General features: G+C 50.9%; 5 protein-coding genes across 5 annotated transcripts in view; 2 read left to right on the top strand and 3 right to left on the bottom strand.

Annotated features, from left to right (window-relative positions):
* Nucleotides 1–26,512, top strand: part of LOC116999522 (NAD(P)(+)--arginine ADP-ribosyltransferase 2-like) — a 703,496-nt gene that overhangs the window by 331,107 nt on the left and 345,877 nt on the right. The window lies entirely within an intron of this gene.
* Nucleotides 1–26,512, bottom strand: part of LOC116994645 (erythroblast NAD(P)(+)--arginine ADP-ribosyltransferase-like) — a 284,339-nt gene that overhangs the window by 220,314 nt on the left and 37,513 nt on the right. The window lies entirely within an intron of this gene.
* Nucleotides 2,147–3,591, bottom strand: LOC116999420 (erythroblast NAD(P)(+)--arginine ADP-ribosyltransferase-like). The gene is made up of 2 exons (XM_033066124.1): nt 2,841–3,591; nt 2,147–2,313 (listed from the first exon to the last, which is right to left on the bottom strand). The coding sequence occupies exons 1-2, from the start codon at nt 3,589–3,591 to the stop codon at nt 2,147–2,149; spliced, it is 918 nt and encodes a 305-aa protein (XP_032922015.1).
* Nucleotides 7,338–8,251, top strand: LOC116999465 (erythroblast NAD(P)(+)--arginine ADP-ribosyltransferase-like). Its single transcript, XM_033066198.1, has 2 exons — nt 7,338–7,923; nt 8,166–8,251. Exons 1-2 carry the CDS (start codon nt 7,401–7,403, stop codon nt 8,249–8,251), a joined length of 609 nt encoding a protein of 202 aa, XP_032922089.1. The 5' UTR covers nt 7,338–7,400.
* On the bottom strand, nt 11,574–13,030 carry LOC116999544 (erythroblast NAD(P)(+)--arginine ADP-ribosyltransferase-like). Its single transcript, XM_033066359.1, has 2 exons — nt 12,307–13,030; nt 11,574–11,710 (listed from the first exon to the last, which is right to left on the bottom strand). The coding sequence occupies exons 1-2, from the start codon at nt 13,028–13,030 to the stop codon at nt 11,574–11,576; spliced, it is 861 nt and encodes a 286-aa protein (XP_032922250.1).

The raw sequence follows: 26,512 nt of genomic DNA on the forward strand, positions 1-26,512 counted from the left end.
AAAAGGGAAAATGAAAGGAGAACTACCAAATATGTATTTAAGTCAGAGCACCATCCCCAATATTGATTCCAACTTACAATTTTTCTTGGGGTACTGGAGGCCCATTGAGTCAAGTCAAGACTGCTGGGCAGGTGCTCAACCCCTCCACCAGTCCTCGGGATTCTTCTCCCAGGCATTGAGTGGAGGGTCCTGGTCCCCCTTGGATTGCCCTTGCTGAAATGTGAGGGGATTTTAGGGAAGCAGCAACCCAGAAGTGACTTGTGTCCTGCAGCTGATGCGTCAGGAGTCGCTTCTCCAGGGACCCCCAAGCAGAGGTCCCTGTTCGGGCGCCACTCACTGCAGAGGGCGGTGCCCAAGGTGCTGTGACTGCCCTGGAGAAGCGTTTTTATAAAGACGTGTTCTGGGGGGCACAGGCACACTCGCCTCACCGCTGGGATCATCAGTTCCTTGGTGAGAAGCGCTTTTGGGGGATGCAGAACCAAGACGGGGTCTTTTTGTGGGGTTCTATAGAGAAACTTTATTGGGTCTTTCGGTTCCAGGGATGAAAGAAGCCCGGGAAGTCAGAGGGAGCCTGAGGGGTTATATGGGAAAGGCAGGGGTGGGGCAGAACACCCAGCAAATCCTATGAGGGTACAGAGGTGGAGCAAGACGGGAGGGCAAAGAGGATACAGAGAATGTGCAGAAGGTGCAAGGCATGCTGGGGTGGGTTTTGTGTCTCTATCACATCGAGGGGTTTGGCCCCCTCAGGGCCTTTCTCCAGGGTTGTACCTTAAAGCTTTTGGCCTTCAAGTCTCGTCCCTCCACTGGAGCACAGACTCCCTGCACCGGGAGTGACATTGAGCCCTGCTGGAAAATTGTCGGTTTGTGCTGGCTTTGACAGAGTTATTTAATGGATCTGTTTTGATAGAATAAGTTAATGGAATTGTTTTGATGCATTTAATAAATGGGACGGTTTGGACAGAATTATTTAATAGAATTCCTTAGATGGAATAATTTAATAGAATTATTTTGATAAAATTAATTTGATCCAATTATTTAATAGAATTGTTTTGATAGAATAATTTACAGTAATTTCACGATTATAAGCCGCACCATTTTGACTAAAATTTTGGTCCGAACCCAAAGTGCGGCTTATAATCAGGTGCGGCTTATATAGGGACAAAGAATGAAAAAGTTGCTGTTTTAGTTTGGAGGACAGGTGTCTGCTGAGAAAGGCAGGAACTTCTCTTTGAAATGGAGAATGTAAACCCCCTCTCTCCAAATTATTATAATTTTGAAATCAAGGAGCTTTCAGGTAAAAATATGGAAATTAGGAATAACAGTTCTTTTCTAGGGAAATCAAAATAGAAATACAGTACTACAAAGAAACAAACTCCAAACCCTGACAAAGTCAGAGTACAACCTGACACCCCGTCAGGCAGGGTGTTGGCAGCAGTCCCATCCCATGGTGGCTGCATCCTCCTGCAGTGACAGATGTGGCTCAGTTGGAGCAGTGCTCCTGTACAAGGTGCAGTTTCCCTCTGGAGGTCCAGCGGTGATGTGGAGAAATCCGGTTTTCCTCTGGAGTCCAGTGGAGAAAGGGGCTCCCTTAGTGTCCCAAAACCTCTGTTTTTATCTTGGTGAGAAATGTTGGGCTCTTTCCCCTGGCTGGAGCAACTCCCAATGGGATGCAGTAATTTTATCAGCCACACAGTGGGACTCAATGGGCCATTAGCAGAAAATGACTCGCTGGAGGAAGGATGGGGTGTGAAAAGATAAAGAACAATGCCCCACCTGGTTTCAATGGATGACCCATTAGCTGATTATCTGCCATTGAGATAAGGATCACTGCCCCACCCTCAACAGATGGTGATAGAACAGATACCTTTTATCACACTCTGTATTGTAACATGCGGCTTATAATCAGGTGCGGCTTATATATGGACAAAGAACAAAAAGTTGCTGAAACCCAGAAGTGCGGCTTATACTCAGTGCGGCTTATAATCGTGAAATTACTGTAATGGAATTTTTACATACAATTGATTTGATACAATTATTTAATAGAATTACTTAAATGAATGATAAAAAAGAATTCTTATGATAGAATTTTTAAAATACATTTATTTAGTACAATTCTTTTGCACAATGGGCTTGGTGGCTACAGTGGTCACAGTGCCAGTGGTGGCCACAGTGACCACATGGAGGCCATGATGACCAAGGCGGCCATAGTGGTCGTGGTGGCCTTGGTATCCTTGGTGGCCTTGTTTCTGTGGCTGTCCTGGTGGCCTTGGTGATCGTCCTCTGAGCTGGCGGGGGTCCTGGGGATGTTCCCACCTGTGGGACAAAGAAGGGGGTCAGGGGGACCATGGGTGAGTGAGGGGTTGGGGACGGCCATAACGCAAGCTAAGGGTGACAGGAGAGATGGGGACCATGAGGGGACAGTGACAGGCTGGGGAAGGAACATGGGGGTTGCAGGGAGGTCAGAGGGGTCATGGTGGGAGTAGTGGGGACAGGGTCAGGGAAACAGCAAATGACAGGGGCTCAGGGATTGCCATGGGAGGTCCCAGCCCACCACATCCAGCACACAGAATCTGTCCCCACAGCACTGTCTGTGGAGAGGAGGGACAGGGTCAGAATGGGGGTGGCCCTGATACTGTCCCTGGTCCCTCCCAGATGGGGGGGTCCCCATCCCTGTACCGTGTCATGGGCATTCCTGTCCCCAGGCTTGGTGTACCCAGCACAGGCTGTCCTTGTCCCCACACACACTGTGGGTGCTCCTGTCCCTGTTCCCCATCCCCAGTCAGTGTCATTGTCCCCCGTGCCTCATCAGGGGTGTCCCCATGGCCCCAGGCTGTCCCCACCTTTCAACCACTCGCAGTTGTATTTGCTGTAGGTCCCGATGGAGTCAAGGTGGATCTCCACCTTCTCCCAATCCTCGATGACTTTGTTGACCTTGAACTTCTCGTAGGGTGGGATCAGCACCTTCTCCTGTGACGTATATTCAAAGTAAACTTTGATGGCCACACCATGACACGTCTGCACCTTGAACACTGTCGTGCTCGCCAGTCCTTTGTTGCCATCTTCGCAAAGTGTCGATGAAGCGAATTGACCCAACCGGACGACGTCGTCAACATTTGCCTTGAACTTGTACTTGTCCATCCCCCAGAACACACAGCGACATTGCTGCCCCTGAGCAGCCCTCAGCATGGCCAGGGCATCGGTCAGCAGGAAATGCAGGGTTTTGAAGTGGAAATTGTCCCGGTATTCCTGGGGGGAGCGCCCGGCCACTCTCACTCCATCATTGAACGGCTCATATAAGTCAATTATGTTGTAGGCGTTGACGGCGATGGCCTGGTCTGGGGACGACAGAGGGGACACAGATGACCCCCATCTGTGCCACCAGGCCTTGGCCTTTGGCCAGACCTGGGCCAGTAGGGAATTGTCCTGGAACTCAGAGCGGTTCAGAGCCGGCAGCTTCGCCTTCATGGCAGGGCCACAACCGTGGTACTGGTCATCAAAGGAGTCCGGGGCCATGTCCAGGGGCTTTTCCTCAATGGTCGTGGTGGCCACGGTCATTGCCAGCAGTGCCAGGGTGAGAACCAGGAGGGCCATGGAGGGGAGAGACCACAGGGAGCAGTGTGGACACTGGGGGACACAGAGGGGACACAGAAGGGAGACAGAGGTGACACAGGGAAGATTCCTTAGTGAGGGACTGGGGAAGGCAGTGGGGTCTGCCCAGGGGGAAGGGAGGCACTCCTGACCAGGTCCCTGATCCCAAATCCTGGGGTTACTTTTGCCTCCCAATGTCCCCCAGCCCCCAGGGACCCCAATCCCACAGCACCACAGCCTCCCCAGAAGCCCAATCACACTTCCATGATTACAATTCCCCTCAGCCTCCACAAGGACACTGGTCCAAATCCTGGGGTCACTCCCTGAGCCCCTCAGTGTTCCCCTCAGCCTGTCCCCACACCCCAATCCCACTCCCAGTCCCCAATTCCTTTGGTGCCTCCCCAGAACCTCAACCCAAATCTGGGCATCACCCCCTACCCTCACAGTGTGTCCCAGCCCCCCATGACCCCAATCCCACTCCCACCATCCCGTGTCCCCCCTCGCTTTCCCCCAGAACACTCCATGACCCCAATCCCACTCCCATGACACCCCCAGTGTCCCCCCAGCCCCTGATACCCAAATCAGCCGGAGTGAACTCCCTGGCACACCTGGAGGTGCCAGAGAGCTGGAATTCTTGATCAACTCGGACTCACAGCGGATCTCTCCTGCTCCTGCAGCTCAGAGGGGTTTTTCCACGGGGTATTTATCCACCCTAATTATAAATTTTCATTAAAATGGGTTTCTTAAGTAACGCAGGACCAGGGTTTTCTCTGTAAATAACTACTTGGCTCCGAGTCTTTGAGGGTAGAATTTTACTCTCCTGGGGAGCAATAAAAGGGGCTGCAGGATGTGGGTTTCTCTGCGTCCCTCAATATCCTGCATCACCTTGCCTTGAGCTTTCGCTTTTCGTCAGCGCTGCCACTTTTGTGTTACACAACTTGCCAAAAACATGACATGCCTTCATCTGTTTCTCCAGTAATTTTTTTAAGATGAGCAATGTTATTTAGATACTGTTGGGGAGAATGAAACAGGAAAACCTTATAAACATGATTGCCTGGCAAAAGATTTTGAGAATATGGAAATTATAAGTGAGAATGAAATGAAAGCCATCTTTGAGATGCCAAACCTTGGTTACTAAATGACTAGAAAACCATAGGATGGCCAGCTGAAATAATCTCCTCTTGACTGAACAATTCCCTCTGCCTGCAGACAGACACAAATGTCAGAGAAGAGCCTGCTGGCCTGGCAGAAGGGGCCTAAAGAGTCGTTTTTAGGGTTTAAAGTGTAGCACAGCATGGAAATGTAATGATTCTTATGGACTGTATGTAAATGCTATTGGATTTGTATCTTGTATTAGACTGGTTAGTGGAAATTAGAATATTCAGCACAGAAGAGGATTTATTGTATTGTAATGGGAACCTCGCTCTCTGAACTCTTGCCACCCTCTTACCTCTTTCTCTTGCCCCTTACTCTATCACCTTCCACTCTCTCACTGCCCTGCTCTGAGCAGCTCCAGGCAGGGCCCTTCCACCCACGCCCTTTGCAATAAACCACAAGTTCCCAGACCTGGCTTTAGAGATCTCTCTGTCTGTCCCGACCGTCCAGCCTGCCATCGCCTCCTACAGTCTCCTACAATTTGTCTTTACAAACGATCTGTGGATCTGCCGGTAGATAAAAAACAGCACTGAGAGATAAAAGAAACATTGGGATGGATTCCACCTGTTGTTGATTGGAAACAGTATTTGCCTCTACAAACAAACTGTAGGTTTGTTGAGAAATGAAATTAGATATCAAAAGATGAAAGGAACAATGAGGAAAAACCATAAATTCCATAAGAATTAAAAATGAAAAGGGAGGGTTATGGATCAGAGAGGAATCTCAGGTACCATGCATTCCAAGAAGTCTGTGCCTCTCAGGTACCTGAGCCAGTGCGGAGAGAGGGAAATGCCGTAGGGAAAATAGGATAAAAAGGGAGTCCGAGTCCTCCAAAAATTTGATCAACCCAGTGAGCAGTGGGGAGTGGGACTGGGGGCACTGGGGGGATGTGAGACCATGGGGCCGGGGTCCTGGGGGGTGAGAAATGAGAGAGAATAGAAAGTTTCAGTTCCCCTGAAGGAGCTGGATAGGGTTGAAAGATGGACTAGCAGAAAAATATAAAAGGATGTAAAAGTGGGGACACAGCAGGCAAAGGTTCCAGAGCCAGTGGAGAAACAAATGAACGGGAGCTGCAGTGGGATTTTTAGCAAGTTCCCTAACACATAAGTGCCAGCCCCAACCAAAAGCGAAACTTCAAGGTGAGGTGAGGCAGGATATTGAGGCACTCAGTGGAAACCACACCCTGGAATCTCATTATGTGACTCCACAGGGGAGTAAAATTCCATTTTAAAAGAGGCAGAGCCATACATGTTATTTACAGGGAAAGCCCTGGTTCTGCGTTTGCTAAGAAACCCATTTTAATGAATATTTATAATTAGGGTGGGTAAATACCCCGTGGCCAATTCCCCCTGAGCTGCAGGAGCAGGAGAGATCCGCTGTGAGTCCGAATTGATCAAGAATTCCGGCTCTCTGGTCTCTCCAGCTGAGTCAGGGAGTTCACTCCGGCTGATTTGGGTATCAGGGGCTGGGAGGACACTGGGGACACTTGTTGGGGACAGGGGACTGTGGGATTGGGATCATGGGCTGTCACTGGACTGGGATTGCGGTCTTGGAGTGGTCCAAAGGCAGCGATGGGCGACACAGGACTGTGGGAGTGGCAGTGGGGCACTGGGGGACACTGGGGGGGCAATGGGGACACTTGTGGGGGGCACTGGTGAGCACATGGGGGGCACAGGGGATTTCATTGCTTTCCTGTGAGGCCACCGGGGGTCCCTTGGGACTGGAAATGGGATTGGGGTGTGGGGGGGAACAAGGGTGACACTGGGGGACCCCAGGTCTTTGGTCAGGGTGCGGGGGGCAGGGGGGGTCACCAGGAGGGGTACAAGTGACTGGGACAGGGATTGGGGTCACAAAAGGCACTGGGAACACTGGGAGGGGGTACAGTGGGAGTGGGATTGGGGTGCTGGGGGCACTGGGGTTTCTGGAGGGGGATCAGGGAATGACCCCAGGATTTGGGATCAGGGTCCTGTAGAGGAGCTGAGAAGACAGCATGAGGGGGGATATAGGACTGTGGGAGTGGGATTGGGGTTCTGGGGGACACAGGGGTGGCTCCAAGAGTGACCCTAGCATTTGGGATCAGGGTCCCAGGACATGTCCAGGGGTCTCCTGGCCAGGGCTGCCTCCTCTCCCCAGGCTGACCCCACTGTCCCTCCCCAACCCCTCACCAAGGAAGCCTCCCCGTGGCCCCCCATGTCCCTCAGCATCCTCTGTGTCCCATCGGTGTCCCCTGAGATCCCTCTGTGTCCCTTCAGTATCTCCTATGTCCAATCAGTGTCCCCTTGCACCCCTCAGTGCCCCCTCAGCATCCCCTGTCTCCCTTCTGTGGCTCCTCTGTGTCCACCCTGTGTCCACTCTCTGTCTGGTCTGTGTCCACTCTGTGTCCACTCTGTGTCCCCCAGTGTCACCCAGTGGCCACCGTGGACTCTCCTCTCCTCACCATGGCCCCCCTGGCTCAGACCCAGGCACTGCTGGCAATGGCCGTGCCCACCGTGGCCATCCAAGTGGTGCCCCCGGACATGGCCCCGAAGTCCTTTGATGACCAGTACCTGACCTGTGCCGATGACATGGCCATGATGCTGCCAGACCTCAAGAGCACTGAGTTCTGCCAGAATGTCAAGTTTGCCCAACTCTGGCATAGGGCCTAGAAGTGGTTGCAGATGCAGGGGAGCCCCACGACCCCTCTGAGCCAGGACGAGGCCATCGCCCTCATGATGTACACCAGTCGGGGCGTGGACAGGAAGTTGAACGATGCCGTGCTGGAGGCTGGGAGCTCCCGCCAGCAATACCGGAACAACTTCCACTTCAAAACGCTGCATTTCCTGCTCACCCGGACCCTGCAGAAGCTCAGAGTCCCCAGCAAGTACCAGGACGTGTTCAGGGGGTGGTGTGGGCGCAAGTACGAGGTGAAGAAAGGTGAGAAAATTCGCTTCGGTCAGTTTGTGTCAACATCGCTGAGCCGCGAGGTCTCGGCATCGTTCGACACAGACACGATGTTCCACGTGCACACGTGCCACGGCGCCGACATCCAGAAATTCTCCAATGATCCCAACGAGAGGGAGGTGCTGATCCCACCCTATGAGATCTTTGAGGTCACCGAGGTCTCTTGGATCCTGCAAATGATGCACATCAAGCTGCGCTCCACCGGGAACTCCAGCAACTACAACTGCGAGTGGTTGCGAGGTGACATCACAGGGGGCAGGGACACTGTAGTTAATGTCACAGGGGGTGGGGACACTGTAGGTGACATCACAGGGGGATATTCCCTGGCCATATGGGGATGTTTAGTGAGGGTTGGGGACAAAGGTACCCACGACTGGGTACAGTGGACAGGGATCCTGTAATGGCCCCCTCTGGCTCTCACACCCTCAGGGCCCCCTACCCCTCCCCCCATGGTCCCCTAACCCCTCTCTTTGTCGCCCCAGGTGGGTCCCTCCCCAGGACCTCCCCCCACCTCTGGGGGCTTCTCCTGGCCTCTCTGGCCATGGCAGTGGTCACTGGAAGCCCCTGAGCCATGAGGCCACCAAGACCACAGTGACCCTGGAGACACATCCCCATGGAGGGGTTTGGCAGCGGCAATGGCACGGCCACCTCCTAAAGCTCCTTGGCTATCTCGCCTGATGGATCCAAAAACTGCAACTTGCTCACCTGGCCTATCAAAAGTTTATCAAAAATTTGATCCTTGCTCGCCTGGCATATCAAAAGTTTCCCAAAATTTGCTACTGGCTCGCCTGATGAATCCACTACAGCTCCTTTAGAGAATTTCCTGCAGGGCCCCTCACTTCCCAAAATAAAGCAGTTCCTGGAGCTTTTGTTAAAGGCAAATGAATGCTTTGTTTTCAAAACCTCGGTCTTCAAAGAGGCGATGTAGAAACATTCCTCCCTTTCTCTTCGTTCACTGCAACCCTGCACGAAGGACCTGGGCGAACTGGAACGTGTCCACGGCAGGGATGGAGCTGGGGAAGGGTCTGGAGCAGCAGGAGTGGCTTAGGGGGCTGCCTGGGGGCTGCTCAGGGCAATTAAAAAAGGATGAATGATCCGTTCAAAAAGTTCTAAAGTTCGTGATTGGAGGCAACAAAACAAAAGGAGCATTGGGAGGATAAAAAAGAAAAACAGAAAAAGAATGACAAGTAGAACAGAGCAAGGGGGATAGAGGCAGCAGCACACATTTATTTCTGAAAAATCCCGGTGTTTTGCTCAGGAAATTCTTTTTCTGCCCAAACCAGGGATTTTCCCTCGCTAGCCCGCACAGCTCTTGAGCTTGCCCTGGAGCTGCGCTTCGGGAATTGCCCACTGGAGGGCAGCAGTGAGAGCAAGAAATCAGCTGCACTTCTGTGTGCCACCAGCAGGTGGCAGCACGAGCCCGGCCCCGGGGCTCAGGAATTGTTCGGGATGGAGCGACCTTAAAGTGCGTCCGGGGCCAGCCCTGCCAGGCCAGGGACATCTTCCCCTTGGCCAGGCTGCTCCAGGGCCCGCCCAGCCTGGCCTGGGACACGACCAGGAATGGGGCAGCCACAGCTTCTCTGGGCAGCCTGTGCCAGGCCATCATCACCCTCAGAGGGCAGGAGTTTATAGGAAGATGGGCGGTGATGTCTGTGAAAAACGACTCAGTGTGTTGGGGTCTTTAGGAGGAACAGCTGTCAGAGACTTCAAGATGGGTGTTGATGTCTCCACATGAGAAGACGTGAAGTTTTTCACAGCACCCAGGTGGTTTCACCCAAGACTTTGAACTCCCAAAGTTTAGGGTAATAGGAGAATTGGGTACCCGCACAATCTATTGCATAACCCTGAGAGCCTGAACTTCTGTCAGGAGGCGTCAGGGGATCGGTGGAACCCTGTGCACTCTGGTGATGCCCACCTCACAACTGCACCTCATGTGGGGAAGAAGGCTTTGGAGCATGGGGAGAGGAAGGAGGGCAAGGGGTTTTTAACTGAGGACCTGAACCAGAAACTTTCCAGAATTTTTCAATTAACTTAGCAATAATGAGAAGGAGAAGAACAAATATAACAAGTGATATGTCTCCTCCCAAAAAGAATTCAAAAAACCAGAATCCAATATAGTGTTAGGGAAGTATTTAAAAATCCAATGAATAAAATGTTTAAGATTCCCCTCAGAAAACTTAAATTTCCCCCATTCATGTGTAGCACAACTTGGTAATCGGTGTCTCTCTCAGGAGGGCCAAGCTTACAGCGACTGAACTCGTTACCCATCCTGGAGCTTGGTTCCCATGCCCAGAAGTAAAAGGGAAAATGAAAGGAAAATACCCAAATATATAATTAATTCAGCACACAAACCCCAATATTGATTCCAACTAATGATTTTTCTTTGGGTTGGAGAGGCCTGTTGGGTCAACTCAGGATTTCTGGGTAGGTGGTCAACCCATCCACCAGTCCTCGGGATTCTTCTTCCCGGCATGGAGTGGATAGCCCACGCTAAAACGTGAGTGGTTTTTGGGGAAGCAGTAACCCAAAAGTGACTTGTGTCCTGCAGCTGATGTGTCAGGAGTCGCTTCTCCAGGACCCTCTGAGCAGAGATCCCTGTTTGAGCGCCACTTGCTGCAGAGAGCGGTGCCCAAGGGAGGCTGGTGTCATCACCGGAGCTCCGATCTTCTTCTCGGGTGCTGGGGACGCTGACAGGCACAGTAAAGCCATGGCAAAAATGCAGTGGGAAAAGCAAAAAGTAATGGCAAAAAGCAATGGCATAAAGCACTAACTCTCCCTAATACCTAACCTTAGATAGGATTTTTCCAACAAGCCAACACGTAAATTCAAACCACAACCTCTCAACCTATGAGAATTTTAATTTCTTAACACGCTAGGATACATATAAACTACGTATATGATCGATCTTGTTCTATCTGAAAAATGTGAGCAATATTCTCACTGGAGTTCTGTTTTGTTTATGTAGAGTCTAGGAAGGAGCTTCCGGAGCCTCTACTGAAAACATTAGTGTGTTTGTTATCTTTTACTAGAACTTGTTCTTCTACTCTGGTGTCTGCACCATTTACTCACTAAAAACACTACAGCTCTCACTGAAACTTACTGACTGACTTACTTACTTATTTATCCTAAAACTGAAACTTACATCTAACCTTTTACTCAAACTTATTCTTTTACCTAAACTCCCATTCTGTGTGTGGTTGGCTTAACATGTTTCAATCCATCCAAGGGCTTTAATTCAATTCCTGCACTCTGGCTTCTGCCTGAAGGATTCAGGCAGGCCCTTGTCTCACTGACTCCAACGTGGACACACACTCAGAGGATGGGTATTCACTGGCTGGACTAAGCATTTAGTGAAAACAGGATTTGATATTTCAGCTCTGTTACTGCTTCTAGCAATGTGTTTGCCTTGTATCTTGCAATGTGTTCAGAGACTGATTGCTAAATCAACAAAGTGAATGCTATTGGTGGAACAGAAAGGGGGAGATGTGGGAATACAACCAGAGCGCAGAACTGCGAGCACTGCTAAGCTCGTCACAACCGACAAGGATGTGCTGGCCACAGTAGCCACAAGCCTTGGTAAGAGTTAGCGGGATTTTGAAGAAGGAATGTAAGAGATGAGAAAGTGCTCTGTCCGAGGTGCTGAGCACGCAGCTTTGTGGGGAATCCTGGGAATTACTGCATGTGCCTGGCTAGCTTAAAGCGAGGCAGAGACTGAGCAATGTTATTTAGTTACGAGTGAGCAATGGAACCTGGTTACAGGAATGTTATTGGTGCGTTGTTTTTAGCAATGGCTGAAAAAGTGTATAAACTCTGCTTTGTGTGTCAATAAACGGCTTCACGGCCTAACGCAAGCACAGCATGGAGACACCGTCTCTTCTTTCCCATAGCCCTCAGGTGGCCATGGTGGCTGTGGTTGCCATAGTGACCATGCTGACCTGGGTGTCCTTGGTGGTCTCGTGGCTCAGAGGATCCCGGTGGCCACTGCCAGGGTTGTGGTGGCCAGGAGGAGTCCTGGGGATGCTTCCACCTGGGGGACAAAGAGTGGGGTCAGGCGGTTGCTGGATTGAGTTAGGGAGTGGGAGACGGCCATAACGGGGACTGGGGGTGACAGGAGAGATGGGGGCCATGAGGTGACAGTGACAGGGCGGGGAGGGGGCATCAAGGGGTGCAGAGACCTGAAAGATCAGGTGGGTCATGGTGGGAATGAAATGTGACAGAGCTCAGGGTGAGACAGGGGATCAGGAGGTGACATGTGGGGGGCCGGGCCCACCCACATCCAGCACCCAGGGGCTGTCGCCACAGCTCTGTCTGTGGAGAGGAGGGACAGGGTTGGAATAAGGGTGTCCCTGTCCCTCCCCCCTCCCAAATGTGGGGGTTCCCCTCCCTCTGCCCTGTACCCTGCACAGGATGTCCTTCTCCCCACACACACTGGGGGTGTCCCTGTCTCTGTCCCCCACGCACAGTGAATGTCATTCTCCACCGTCCCTCATCAGAGGTGTCCCCATGGCCCCAGGCTGTCCCCATGGCTCCAGTCTGTCCCCATGGCCCCAGGCTGTCCCCATGGCCCCAGTGGGTGTCCCCATGGCCCCAGTGGGTGTCCCCATGGCCCCAGGCTGTCCCCACCTCTCAGCCACTCGCAGTTGTATTTGCTGTAGGTCCCGATGGAGTCGAGGTGGATCTCCACATTCCTCTTGCCATCCTCAGTGTCATTGACATAGGTGACCTTGAACTTCTCGAAGGGTGGGATCAGCACCTCCTTCTCACTGGGAAATTTGGAGAATTCCTGGATTTCCACACCGTGACACGTCTGCACCTTGAAAACCGTGGTGCTCCCAAAATTTTTGCTGACATTTTCGCAAAGTGACGATGATGCGTATTGACCGAAACGGACGATGTTGCTACGATTTGCTTTGAACTTGTACTTGTTCACTCCTATAAACACACAGCGACATTGCTCTCCCTGAGCAGCTCTCAGTGTGGCCACAGCTTTGGTCAGCAAGAAATGCAGCGTTTTGAAGTGGAAATTGTCCCGGTATTCCTGGGGGGAGCGTCCGGCCACCCTCACTTGGTCGTTGAACTGCGTGTACAGATCATTCATGGTGTAGGTCATGATTGCGATGGCCTGGGCTCGGGACGACAGAGGGGACACAGGGGACCCTGCTTTCTGCCACTCTGCAAAAGCCTTTGCCCAGACCTGGGCGAACAGATGATTCTTGTGGAACTCAGAGCGGCCCAGGGCTGGCAATGCCTCCTCCATGGCAGGGTCACAGTCCTGGTACTGGTCATCGAAGGAGTCCAGGGCCGTGTCCAGGGACTTTTCCTTAATGGTTATTGCCAGCACTACCATGGTGGTGAGACCCAGGAGGGCCATGAATGTGAGAAGCAATAGGGAGCAGTGTGGACACTGGGGGACAGAGAGGGGACACGGGGAGGGTTCTTCAGTGAGGGAATGGGGAAGGCAGTGCAGTCAGACCAGGAGGAAGGGAGGCACTCCTGGTCAGGAGACCTCTGCACATGTCTGGGGTCCCTCATCCCAAATCCTGGGGTCACTTTTGCCTCCCCAACGTCCCCAGCCCCCAGGGATCCCAATCCCACAGTTCCACAGCCCCCCCAGAAGCCCAATCCTACTCCCATGATTACAATTCCCCTCAGCCCCACCAGGACCCCAGACCAAATCCTGGGGTCACTCCCTGGGCCCCTCAGTGTTCCCCTCAACCTGTCCCCACACCCCAATCCCACTCCCACTCCCCAATTTCTTTGGTGTCGCCCCAGAACCTCAACCCAAATCCGGGCATCACCCCCTACACCCGCAGTGTGTCCCAGCCCCCCATGACCCCAATCCCACTCCCACCATCCCGTGTCCCCCTCACTTTCCCCCAGATCTCCCCATGACCCCAATCCCAGTCCCATGACTCCCCCAGTGCCCCCCCAGATCCCAATCCCACAGTCCCCTGTCCCCCCCATGTGTCCCCAGTGTCACCCCAGCCCCTGATACCGAAATCAGCCGGAGTGAACTCCCTGGCACAGCTGGAGGTACCGGAGAACCGGAATTCCTGATCATCTCGGACTCACAGTGGATCTCTCCTGCTCCTGCAGCTCAGGGGGGCTTTGCCACGGGGTATTTATCCACCCTAATTATGAATATTCGTTAAAATCGACTTAACTGACACAGAACTAAGGCTCTTCCCGTAAATAATTTGCATGGCTCCACCTGTTTTAGGAAATACTTGTACTTTCCTGGAGAGTCAGTAAAGAGACCTCAGCTCATTGTTTTCAGTGTCCTGCATCCCCTGCCTTCAGTTTCACTTTTGACCACCACTGTTGCTTCTGTGTCACAGAACTTGCCAAAACGCCTTCCCTGGAGTTTCCTTTGTCTATTTTTTTCTGGGTTGCTGCTACCTTTGCCCTGTTGTTTCCTTGCATCCAATTTTTTAGTATTGTACTGCTAGTTCACCTCTCAGCCCTATCCAGCACCTTCAGGGGAACTGAAACTTTCTATTCTCTCTCTTATTTCTCTCCCCCAAGGACCACAATCCCAGGATCCAATGTCCCCCCAGTGCCCCCAGTCCCACTCCCCAGTGTTCACTGGGTTGCTCAAATTTTTGGAGTACACAGGCTCCCTTTTTATCCTATTTTCCCATCCACATTTCTCTCTCTCTTTCCCCATTGGTTGAGGTACTTGAGCAGTACAGACTTCCTGGAATGCCTGATACCTAAGATTCTCCTCTTGCTTTTAATTTTTAATTATATTGGAATAAACCACTTTTTCCCCATTGCTGCTTTCATCTTTCAATATTCAATTTAATTTCTCAGCAAACCTACAGGTTTTTTTGTAAAGGCAAATGTCTTCCTTTCCATTCATCAATCTGTGGAATCCTTCCCATTGTTTCTTTTCTCTCTCAGTACTTGTCTTATCTACCAGCAGATGCACAGTTTGCTTGTAAAGACAAATCATCATTCCTCTCAATCCCTCCTCTTTTTGTTCTAATAATTGTCTTTACAAATTCTATTTATCATTGACTTGCTTTCCTGTTCCTTGGTCTTTTTTTTTTTTGCAATTATTTGCAATGACGTAAATTTCTGTCCTTTCATAGCCGTAACTGGATCAGTAGCCACGGCTACTCACTGCATTCCGAAGCTCCCACATGAGGTTTCCTCCTGCAGATTACATCCCAGATCTGTTTGTTAGATCTGGACCAGACCCTATTCAAAAGGGTTTGAATTCTGTTCTGGTGTTGACACTTCCACTGATAGCCATGGACAACATGTGTCCTATTTGTGGAATTATCTCAGGGACAGCTTAAAAATAATTGGTCACAAAACTTCCCCTTCCCCACTGCTTTACAGCCTTCAAAATCCTTCTGGTAATTATGGAAGGAACACCTTACCCAGCTACCATTCATGAACTTAACATGAGTTGGGTTCCATCTGCCTTGATATCAGGAACAATCCTGAGGAGGGCAGTTGGGGGTCCAACAATCTGAACCCAAAGATCATGTTGGCTGGGAACCAAGAAAGCAGCCAGGATTTTTCTCAGGCTGCTCGAGTTTTCCCTCCAGGCTTCTCAAGGAGAGAAACCCAAAACAAAGACCAAACACCTGCAAGTGCATGTGTGGCACTGGTCACGGAGTGTGTTTCTAAAAGGGCTTCTCCTCTGTCCAGTGAACATTCTCTAAATTATTTTGCACAATGTATACTATTGAAACCCATGATTTCCTTGAATAAATGCTCCTTCTTCCTCCTGTAAGAAAGTCACCATTCTACTGTTTTTTTTTCACCGCTCGGAACCACATACAGTAACATTTGGAGGATTCCCCAGAGATATTAACATATGAAGGATTTCTCCGAGGCTGCTACTTGAATGGACGGGATGGCTTTAAGTGATCTCTGACCAATGAACATCACTGGGATAAACTCGGAGCTGAAAAGCCTGCAAAAATCAGGATGGACTCACCAAGGTCTGTCAAAAATCGGGGTACGACCCGTGCTAGATTCACCTAGCCCGAGCTGCACCACACAGACTGAAACCCAGCAAAGCAGGAGCAAGCTTGGGGCCAGGACCGGAGTTTAGGAACAGCCGGAATCGGAGCCATCTGGGACATCTCGGACACCCCCAACTACAGCAGGACAGGAGATCTGTGGGAATCGTCGGTCATCTCCTCTCCCACTGAGAGGGAATATATGAGTTTTTAGCTTAAATGCTCATTGGTTCATTTTTTAGAGAAGTGAACTCAAAGCTTTTGCTAGGAAGCAGCTCTCCTTTTAAACATGGGAACTCAACACTCCCGGGAGCGAGAAGATGCACTCTCAGCTCTGAGAGATGTTTTCACAGACTTAGACTGCACGGTAACTTTTCGCACGGGAAGTTTTCGCTTTCAAAATCTCCCATTTGTGGAGCTAAGATGACCCCCCCCACGGCCATTTGCACTTGGTTCTCCATTCATCCTTTCAACCCGACCCAAACTCTAGCGGTGCCAGAGGGGTGTGGAGGTTCCACTGTATCCCTAAAGCAGTCAGAACTCCTTGAAGAACTTTTCCTGCAAAATGAGTTCCCTGTCTGAGTCTATTGCTTCCACAATCCCATATCTTGGAATTATTTCCTCCAAAAACACTTTAACAACTGATCCTGTAGTTGCTGAAACGGCTGGAAATGCCTCTGGCCATGCTGTTAACTGACATACTATGACCAGAAGATATTTAGATCTTACCCCTTGGGGCATTTCAGTAAAATTCACCTGGCATCTCTGGAAAGGACGTACAGTCAAAGCCCTCCCTCCCCTAGCAAGTTTCTTTGGAACTCTCTTATTAATTTTAGCACAGATCAAACAACCCTCAATAGCTCGCTTTGCCGGAATAAAAAGCCCCACAGCAGCACTTTGAGGAAGGCTTCTGCCAGTTCTCTGAGCCCCAGTCATTCCCTTCATGAATTGTTTTAACAATTGCAAGGTCAGAGCTTTTGGTATCCACTGCTTACCATCCCTTGTAAACCACTTGTTTCCTCTTACCTCTGACCCAATCTTTTTAATTATCTCAAGTTCCTCTAGAGGAAAAGACAGTTTCTCTGGCAAGGTTTCAGTTACTGGGAGCAAGGGGAGGATCTCAGAGATTTCTGGCAACAATGTAGCTTTCCGAGCTTCTTCATCAGCCAGTCGGTTTCCTATTGCCTGATCCGAGCATCCTGCCTACTGCCCCTTAATGTGGATTATTGCCACCCTTTCCGGGAAATTCATGATCTGCAAAAGTGAGACATTCAGTTTTCATGAACTAACCTCTTTCCCTTGCAGTTTAATAAGCTTCTTTCTTCCCATATTTTTCCAAAACGCATCTATCACCACATATGCATATTTAGAATCAGTAAAAACTTTCACTGACTTGTCCTGCTGTAATTCACAGCCTCTGACAAGCAGATACAGCTCTGCTGTCTGAGCTGACCAGGTTTGGAGTAACTTCTCCCTTTCTTTAATTGCTTCCCCTTCACATCCTGTTAATTGTTTCCCTTCTAGAACCATTTTCCTGTTCCCCTTTTAAGAGAAAATCATCCACATACTACAACAAACCAGCTTCTGAGCGGGGAGTAAAGTCTATTAATATTTTCTGCAGCTTTCCCAAACAAACCAGTGACCCTGTATATCCCTGGGGACGACTGTCCATGTCAATTGTTGTTTTACCATTTCCCTCTTCCCTCCTGTTCTCACTCAAAGGCAAAAAGCTGTTTACTGTCTTCTGAAAGCATCCTCCAAATCGAGTACAGAATGATACTGATGCGAAGAAGGGATCTGATTCAAGAGAAATTTCAGACCATGACTCTCCTCCTTCCCTCCTTTGGGACCTGACTTTTCCCTTTGTCTGACCTCGGTGTTTTCGTGCCGTTTCTGTGCTTATCTTCATCTTGGTGCTCTTCTTTCGTGCAGGAGAGAGAACAAAGTGTCTGCAAGTCTCATTCTAGGCAGTGAAAGGGTTCATCCTATGCCTGGGCAGCGGATGGTTCTGTGATCTCTTCCAGGTTTGGTGTCTGGATCTATTCACAATAAAGTGTTTTTCAAGGCTGCTGTGGGGGTGGGCTGGGTTTGTAAGGCCCAGCCATAAAGTGGTGATGACTTTTCTGGCTCCATGGAAATTTTCTGGTGTTTGCTGCATTCAATTCCAGCAGGGAAGGATGTGGGGCATTGCCAGAACAGGGCCCAGTTGTCTCTCCCCCAGGCTGTATGGGTGTACAATTTCCCATATTGCAGGGGAATAAAAGATTGGAACTGCAAAAGTCAGCATAGGGAGGTAGTTGGGGGAAGGTCCTGGCCAGCAAGCACCTTGCTGTCCTGTCGAGGGTAGAGAGGGAATCGGGAGGTGTCAGGGGATCGGTGGCAACCCTGTGCACTCTGGCAACGCCCGCCTGACAATCGCCCCTCATGCGGGGAAGAAGGTTTGGGAGCACAGGGCGGGGAAGGAGGGCAAGGGGTTTTTAACTGGGGACCCAAACCCAAAACTTTCCCTAATTTATCAATTAACTTAACAATAATGTGAAAGAGAGGAATAAATATAGCAACAGGTAAGTCTCCCTCAGCCTGAACATTACACAACTTCTTCCCTACACTGTGCCAAAAAAATCAAAAATCCAGAATCCCCTATAGTGTTAGGAAAGTATTTTAAAATCCAATGTACAAAATCTTTAAGATTTCCCTTAGAAAACTTCAATTCCCCCAATTCAAGGGTACCACAAGTTGGAAATGGATGCCTCTCTCAGGAGGGCCAAGCTTCGGGTGACTGAGCTTGTTACCCATCCTGGAGCTTCGTTCCCATGCCCAGAGGTAAAAGAGAATATTAAAGGGAAAGACCCAAATATATAATTAAATCAGAGGGTAAGCCCCTATATTGATTCTAACTTATGATTTTTCTTTGGGTAGGGGAGGCCATTGGGTCAACTCAAGACTTCTGCGCAGGTGCTCAACCCGTCGACCTGTCCTCAGGATTCTTCTCGCAGGTCTTGAGTGGAGGGTCCTTGCCTGTCCACCCATGGATTGCCCTTGCTAAAATGTGAGGGGTTTTTGGGGAAGCAGTAACCCAAAATGACTTGTGTCCTACAGCTGATGAGTCAGGAGTCGCTTCTCCAGGGACCCCCCAGCAGCGATCACTGTTGTTTTGTTTTGATACAATTATTTTATGAAGTTGTGTTGATAGAAAAAATCAATAGAATAGTTCTACACAATCAACTTGATACAATTATTTCATAGAATTGTTTTGATACAATTATTTAATAAAATTGTTTTGATACAATTATTTTGATATAATTATTTAAGAGAATTCCTTTGCACAATGACCTTGATGGCCACAGTGGCCACAGTGGCCACAGTGGCTGTGGTAGCCTTGCGGCTCCGGGATTCTTGGTGATCATGGCGGTCACAGTGGTCTTGGTGCTTACAGTGACCACGGTGACCAGAGTGCCTGTGGTGGTTGCAGTGGTCACAGTGCCAGTGGTGGCCGCAGTGACCACATGGAGGTCATGATGGCCAAGGCGGCCACAGTGGTCATGGTGGCCTTGGTATCCTTGGTGGTCTTGTTTCTCTGGTTGTCCTGGCGGCCTTGGTGATTGTCCTCTGAGCTGGTAGGGGCCCTGGGGATGCTCCCACCTGGGGGACAAAGAGGGGGGTCAGGGGGACCATGGGTGAGTGAGGGGGATGGGACAGCCATAATGGGGGGTAAGGGTGGCAGGAGAGATGGGGGTTCAGGGTCAGGAAGGTCAGGAGGGTCATGGTGGGAGGGAGGGGTGACAGGGGGTGACAGGGGGTGACAGGAGTTCATGGGGTGCCATGAGGTGGTCCTGGCCTATCCACAACCAATACACAGAGGGCTGTCCCCAAAGCACTGTCTGTGGACAAGAGGGACAGGGTCGGAATGGGGATGTCCCTGTCCCCTCCCAGATTTGGGGGTCCCTGTCCCTGTGCCCTGCCATGGATGTTCCTGTCCCCATGCCCACTGTGCTCATTCGTGTCCCCAGACTTGGCGTGCCCAGCACAGGCTGTCAATGTCCCCACACACGCCGTGGGTGCCCCTGTCCATGTCCCCCATCCCCAGTCAGTGCCATTGTCCCCTGTGCGTCATCACGGGTGTCCCCATGGCCCCAGTGGGTGTCTCCATGGGCCCAGGCTGTCCCCACCTCTCGCAGTTGTATTTGCTGTAGATCCCAATGGAGTCGAGGTGGATCTCCACCTTTTTCCCACCCTTGATGGCTTTGATGACCTTGAACTTCTCAAAGGGTGGGATCAGCACCTCCTTCTCACCGTGAAATTTTGAGAAGTTCCTGATGTACACGCCGTGACATGTCTTCACCTTGAATACCGTGGTGCTCCCAAATATGTGGGTGACACCTTCAGAGAGACGACAACGCGAATTGACCGAAGCTGACAATGTTGGAAATATTTGCCTTGAAATTGTATTTGTAAACCCCCAGCGGATCTCTCCTGCTCCTGTAGCTCAGGGAAGTTTTTCCACCGGGTATTTATCCACCCTAATTCTAAATATTCATTAAAATGGGCTTCTTAGCTGACACAGAACCATGGCTTTTCCCGTAAATAATTTGCATGGCTCCACCTGTTTTAGGAAATAATTTTACTGTCCTGGAAAATCAGAAAAGAGGCCTGAGGTCATTGTTTTCAATGTCCTGGATCACCGACCTTGAACTTCACTTTTAGCCACTGTTGCTGCTTCTGTGTTACAGAACTTGCCAGAAACCATTCACTGGAGTTCCCTTTGTCTATTTTTCTCTGGACTGTAGCTACCTTGGCCCTGTTGTTTCCTGACTTCCGATGTTTTTTGTATTTTACTGCTAGTTCACCTCTCATACTTATCCAGCACCTTCAGGGGAACTTTCTGTTCTCTCTCTCTCTTATTTCTGAACCCCCAAGACTCCAGTCCCACGGTCCCACATCCCCTCCATTACCCCCAGTTCCACTCCCCACTGCTCACTGGGTTGATCAAATTTTTGGAGGACTCAGACTTCCTTTTTATCCCAATTTCTCGACCGCATTTCCCTCTCTCTTTTCCCACTGGCTCAGGTACCTGAGAGGCACAGACTTCTTGGAATGCATGATACCTGAGATTCCCCTCTGATCTATAACCCTCCCTTTTCATTTTTAATTCTTATGGAATTTATGGGTTTTCCTCATTGTTTCTTTCATCTTTCGATATCTAATTTCATTTCTCAACAAACCTACACTTTGTTTGTAAAGGCAAATACTGTTTCCAATCAACAACAGGTGGAATCCATCCCAATGTTTCTTTTATCTCTCAGTGCTGTTTTTTATCTACCAGCAGATCCACAGCTTGTTTGTAAAGACAAATTGTAGGAGACTGTAGGAGGCGATGGCGGGCTGGACGATGGGGACAGACAGAGAGATCTCTAAAGCCAGGTCTGGGAACTTGTGGTTTATTGCAAAGGGCGTGGGTGGAAGGGCCCTGCCTGGAGCTGCTCAGAGCAGCGCAGTGAGAGAGTGGGTGGTAATAGAGTGGGCGGCAAGAGAAAGAGGTAAAAGGGTGGTAAGAGTTCAGGGAGTGAGGTTCCTATTACAATACAGTAAATCTTCTTCTGTGTTGAATATTCTAATTTCCACTAACCAGTCCAATACAAGATACAAATCCTACAGCATTTACATACAGCCCATAAGAATCATTACATTACCATACTGTGTTACACTTTAAACCCTAAAAACGACTCTTTAGGCCTCTTCTGCCAAGGTAGCAGGCTCTTCTCTGACATTTGGACCTGTCTGTAGGCAGAGGGAATTGTTCAGTCAAGAGGAGATTATTTCAGCTGGCCATCCTATTGTTTTCTAGTTATTTAGTGACTAAGGTTTGGTATCTCAAAGATGGCTTTCATTTCATTCTCGCTTATAGTTTCCATATTATCAAAATCTTTTGCCAGGTAATCATGTTTATAAAGTTTTCCTGTTTCATTCTCCCCAACAGTATCTAAATAATATTGCTCATCATAAAAAAATTACTGCAGAAACAGACGAAGGCATGTCATGTTTTTGGCAAGTTGTGTAACACAAAAGTGGCAGCGCTGACGAAAAGCGAAAGCTCAAGGCAAGGTGATGCAGGATATTGAGGGACTCAGAGAAACCCACATCCTGCAGCCCCTTTTATTGCTCCCCAGGAGAGTAAAATTCTACCCTGAAAGACTCGGAGCCAAGTAATTATTTACAGAGAAAACCCTGGTCCTGCGTTACTTAAGAAACCCATTATAATGAAAATTTATAATTAGGGTGGATAAACACCCAGTGGAAAAGCCCTCCTGAGCTGCAGGAGCAAAAGAGATCCGCTGTGAGTCTGAACTGATCAAGAATTCCGGCTCTCTGGTACCTCCAGCTGTGCCAGGGAGTTCACTCCGGCCCATTTCGGTATCAGGGGCTGGGGGGACACTGGGGACACTTGGGGGGAACAGGACAGTGGGATTGGAGCCTGGGGGGCACTGGGGGTGTCATGGGACTGGAATTGGGGTCATGGGGAGCTCTGGAACAAAGTGAGGGGGGACACGGGATGGTGGGAGTGAGATTGGGGTCATGGGGGGCTGGGACACACTGTGGGTGTAGGGGGTGATGCCCAGATTTGGGTTGAGGTTTTGGGGAGGCACCAAAGGATTTGGGGACTGGGAGTGGGATTGGGGTGTGAGTACAGGCAGAGGGGAACACTGAGGGGCTCAGGGAGTGACCCCAGGATTTGGGCTGGGGTCCTGGGGGGACTGAGGGGAAATGTGATCATGGGAGTGGGATTGGGCTTCTGGGGGGGTGCCGTGGTGCTGTGGGATTGGGGTCCCTAGGGTCTGGGGGACGCTGGGGAGGCAAAAGTGACCCCAGGATTTGGGATCAGGGACCTCGGCCATGAGTGCCTCCCTTCCTCCTGGGTTGACCCCACTGCCCTTCACAGTCTCTCACTGAGGAACCCTCCCAGAGTCACCTCCATGTCCCCTCTGTGTCCCCTCAGTGTCCCCCAGTGTCCACACTGCTCCCTGTGGCCTCACCCCTCCATGGCCCTCCTGGCTCTCACCCTGGCACTGCTGGCAATGACCGTGGCCACCATGGCCACCACGATGAAGCACCTGGACATGGCCCTGGACTCCTTCGATGACCAGTACCAGGGCTGTGGCCCTGCCATGAAGGTGAAGCTGCCGACTCTGAACCACTCTGAGTTCCAGAACAATTCTCTGCTGGCCCAGGTCTGGCCTTCTGCCATGGCCTGGTGGCAGAGATGGGGGTCCCCTGTGTCCCCTCTGTCGTCCCCAGACCAGGCCATCGTCATCAACGCCTACAACATAATTGACTTGTACGAGTCGTTCAACGATGAAGTGAGAGTGGCCGGGCGCTCTCCCCAGGAATACCGGGACAATTTCCACTTCAAAACGCTGCATTTCCTGCTGATCGATGTTCTGGCCATGCTGAGGGCTGCTCAGGGGCAGAAATGTCGCTGAGTGTTTTGGGGGATGGACAAGTACAAGTTCAAGGCAAATGTTGACGACGTCGTCAGGTTGGGTCAATTCGTGTCATCGACTCTTTGCGAAGATGGCAATGAAAGATTGGGGAGCACCACAGTGTTGCAGGTGCAGACGTGTCATGGTGTGGCCATCAAAGTTTACTTTGAATATACGTCACAGGAGAAGGTGCTGATCCCACCCTTCGAGAAGTTCAAGGTCACCAAAGTCATCCCAAAAGGGGAGAAGGTGGAGATCCACCTCGACTCCATTGGGACCTACAGCAAATACAACTGCGAGTGGCTGACAGGTGGGGACAGCCTGGGGCCCTGGGGACACCCACTGGGGCCATTGGGACACTCTTGATGAAACACAGGGGACAGTGACACTGACTGGGGATGGGGGACAGGGACAGGGGCACCTATGGTGTATGTGGGGACAAGGACACCCTGTGCTGGGGACACCAAGTCTGGGGACAGGAATGCCCATAACAGGAAACAGGGATGGGGACCCCCACATCTGGTAGGGTACAGGGACAGGATCAGGGCCATCCCCATTCTGACCCTGTCCCTCCTCCCCACAGACAGTGCTGTGGGGACAGGCCCTGTGTGCTGGACGTGATGGGTTGGGACCCCCCATAGCAATCCCTTAGACCCTGTCACTTGCTGTTTCCCCGACCCTGTCCCCACTACTCCCACCATGACCCTCCGAACCTTCCTGGCCCCTGCACCCCCCCATGTCCTTCCCCAGCCTGTCACTGTCACCTCATGGCCCCCATCTCTCCTGTCACCCTTAGCCCCCATTATGGCCATCCCTGACCCCCTCACTCGCCCAGGGTCACCCTGACCCCTCTCTTTGTCCCCCAGGTGGGAGCATTACCTGGACCCCCGCCAGCTCAGAGGACGATCACCAAGGCCACCAGGACAGCCCGAGAAACAAGGCCACAAAGACTACCAAGGGCACCACGGTCACTATGGTCACCTTGGCCATCATGGCCTCCATGTGGTCACTGTGGCCACCACTGGTACTCTGACCACTATGGCCACCAAGCTCATTGTGCAAAACAATTCTACTAAATAATTATATTTTAAAAATTCTATCATAAAAATTCTTTTTCATTATTCAATCAAAATAAATCTATTAAATAATTGTATCAAATAAATTGTATCAAAAAATCCCATTAAATTATTCTATTTAAAAAATCCTTATTAAATAATTGGATCAAATTAATTTTATCAAAATAATTCTATTAAATTATTCCATCTAAGCAATTCTATTAAATACAGTAATTTCACGACTATAAGGCACACCCTTTTGACTAAAATTTTCCCTCGAACCCGGAAGTGTGCCTTATAGTCCGGAGCACCTTATCTGATGTACAAAGTTGCGAAATTTGACAAACTGGAAGTGTGAGCTGAGAGCCGTGGGGGGAGCCGGAAGTGCCACAGCAGCCGGCTCGGGGCGGGCCCGGAGGCCCGCGGCACTGCCCCTGCCAGGTAGAGGCGGGCCAGGGGGCCCGAGGCACTGCCCCTCTCCGGTCCAGGCAGTCCCAGGGCCCCATGGCTGCTGGGTGAATGTGGGCTAGGGGGGCCGCGGCACCCGCCTTCCTGGGTCCAGGCAGTCCCGGGAGCCCATGGCTGCCAGGTGAATGAGGGCAAGGGGGGCCGCGGCACCCCCATTCCCGGGTGGAAGCAGTCCCAGGAGCCCATGGCTGCCAGATGAAGGTGGGCTAGGGGCCCCGCGGCACCCCTGCTCCTGGGTCCAGGCAGTCCTGGGAGCTCACGGCTGCCGGGTGAATGTGGGCTAGGGGGGCCGCGACACCCCCCTTCCTGGGTGGAAACAGTCCTGGGGAGCCATGGCTGCCGGATGAAGGGGGGCTAGGGGGCCGGCGGCACCCCCACTCCTGGGGCCAGGCAGCCCCGGGAGCCCACGGCTGCCGGATGAAGGTGGGCTAGGGGGCCGGCGGCACCCCCGCTCCCAGGTGGAAGCAGTCCCAGGAGCCCACGGCTGCCGGGTGAATGCGGGCTAGGGAGCCCGCGGCACCCCCACTCCTGGATCCAGGCAGTCCCAGGGGCCCATGGCCGCCGGATCCAGGGTGGTTCGGTGGCTCGCGGCACCGCCCCTACTGGGTGGAGGTGGGCCCGGGGGCCAATGGCTGCCGGGTTGAGGCGGGGCCTCAGCCAGCAACTGCACGGGGTGAGCTCGGGGCGGGGCCTCGCTGCAAAAAAAACTGCACCTTATAGTCCGGTGCACCTTGTATGATCTACAAAGTTGCGAATTTTGCCGAATCTGGGGGGTGCGCCTTATAGTCCGGTGCGCCTTATGGTAGTGAAATTACTGTAACTCTATCCAAACTGTCCCATTTATTAAATGTATAAAAACAATTCCTCAAGTTATTCTATCAAAACAGATCCATTAAATAACTCTGTCAAATCCAGCACAGAGACAATTCTCCAGCAGGGCTCGATGTCCCTCCCTGTGCAGGGCTGTGGCCATCATACCTGTGGATGTCTGCACTTTTTTGGAGGGATGAGACCTGAAGGCAAAAAGCTTTAAGGTACAACCCCAGAGAAAGGCCCTGAGGTGGCCAAACACCTCAATGTGATGGAGACATCAAAAAACACCCCAGCATGCCTTGCACCTTCTGCACATACTCTGTATCCTGTTTGCCCTTCCCTCTTGTTCCGCCCCTGTACCCTCAGAGGATTTCCTGGTTGCTCTGCCCCACCCCTGCCTTTCCCATGTAACCCCTCTGGCTCCCTCTGACTTCCTGGCCTTCTTTCATCCCTGGGACAGCAAGACCCAATAAAGGCTCTCTGCTGAACCCCACACAAAGACTCTGTCTCGGTTCTGCATCCCCCAAAAGCGCTTCTCACCAAGGAACTGATAATCCCAGCGGTGAGACGAATGTGCCTGTGCCCCCCAGAACACGTCTTTATAAAAACGCTTCTCCAGGGCAGTCACAGCACCTTGGGCACCGCCCTCTGCAGCAAGTGGCGCCTGAACAGGGACCTCTGGGCATGGGAATGATTCTCGAGGATGGGTAATGAGCTAAGTTGCCCTAAGTTTAGCCCTCCTACAGAGGCACCTATTACCAAGTTTTGGTGCCCCTGAACATCGGGGCATTTAAGTTTTCTAAGGGGAATCTTAAAAATTTGATCATTGAATTTTTCAATACTTCCCTAAAACTACAGGAGATTCTGGCTTTTTGAATTCTTTTTGGGACAGCTTAGGGAAGAAGTCATATCATGTTCAGGCTGAGGGTAATTTATCATTAGATTTATTTATTCTTCTCTTTCACATTCTTGTTTAGTTAACTGAAAAATTGGGGAAAATTTCCGGTTCGGGTCCCCAGTTAAAAACTCCTTGCCC

The sequence above is a fragment of the Catharus ustulatus genome, chromosome 1 (assembly GCF_009819885.2).
Source record: "Catharus ustulatus isolate bCatUst1 chromosome 1, bCatUst1.pri.v2, whole genome shotgun sequence".
Taxonomy (NCBI): Eukaryota; Metazoa; Chordata; class Aves; order Passeriformes; family Turdidae; genus Catharus; species Catharus ustulatus.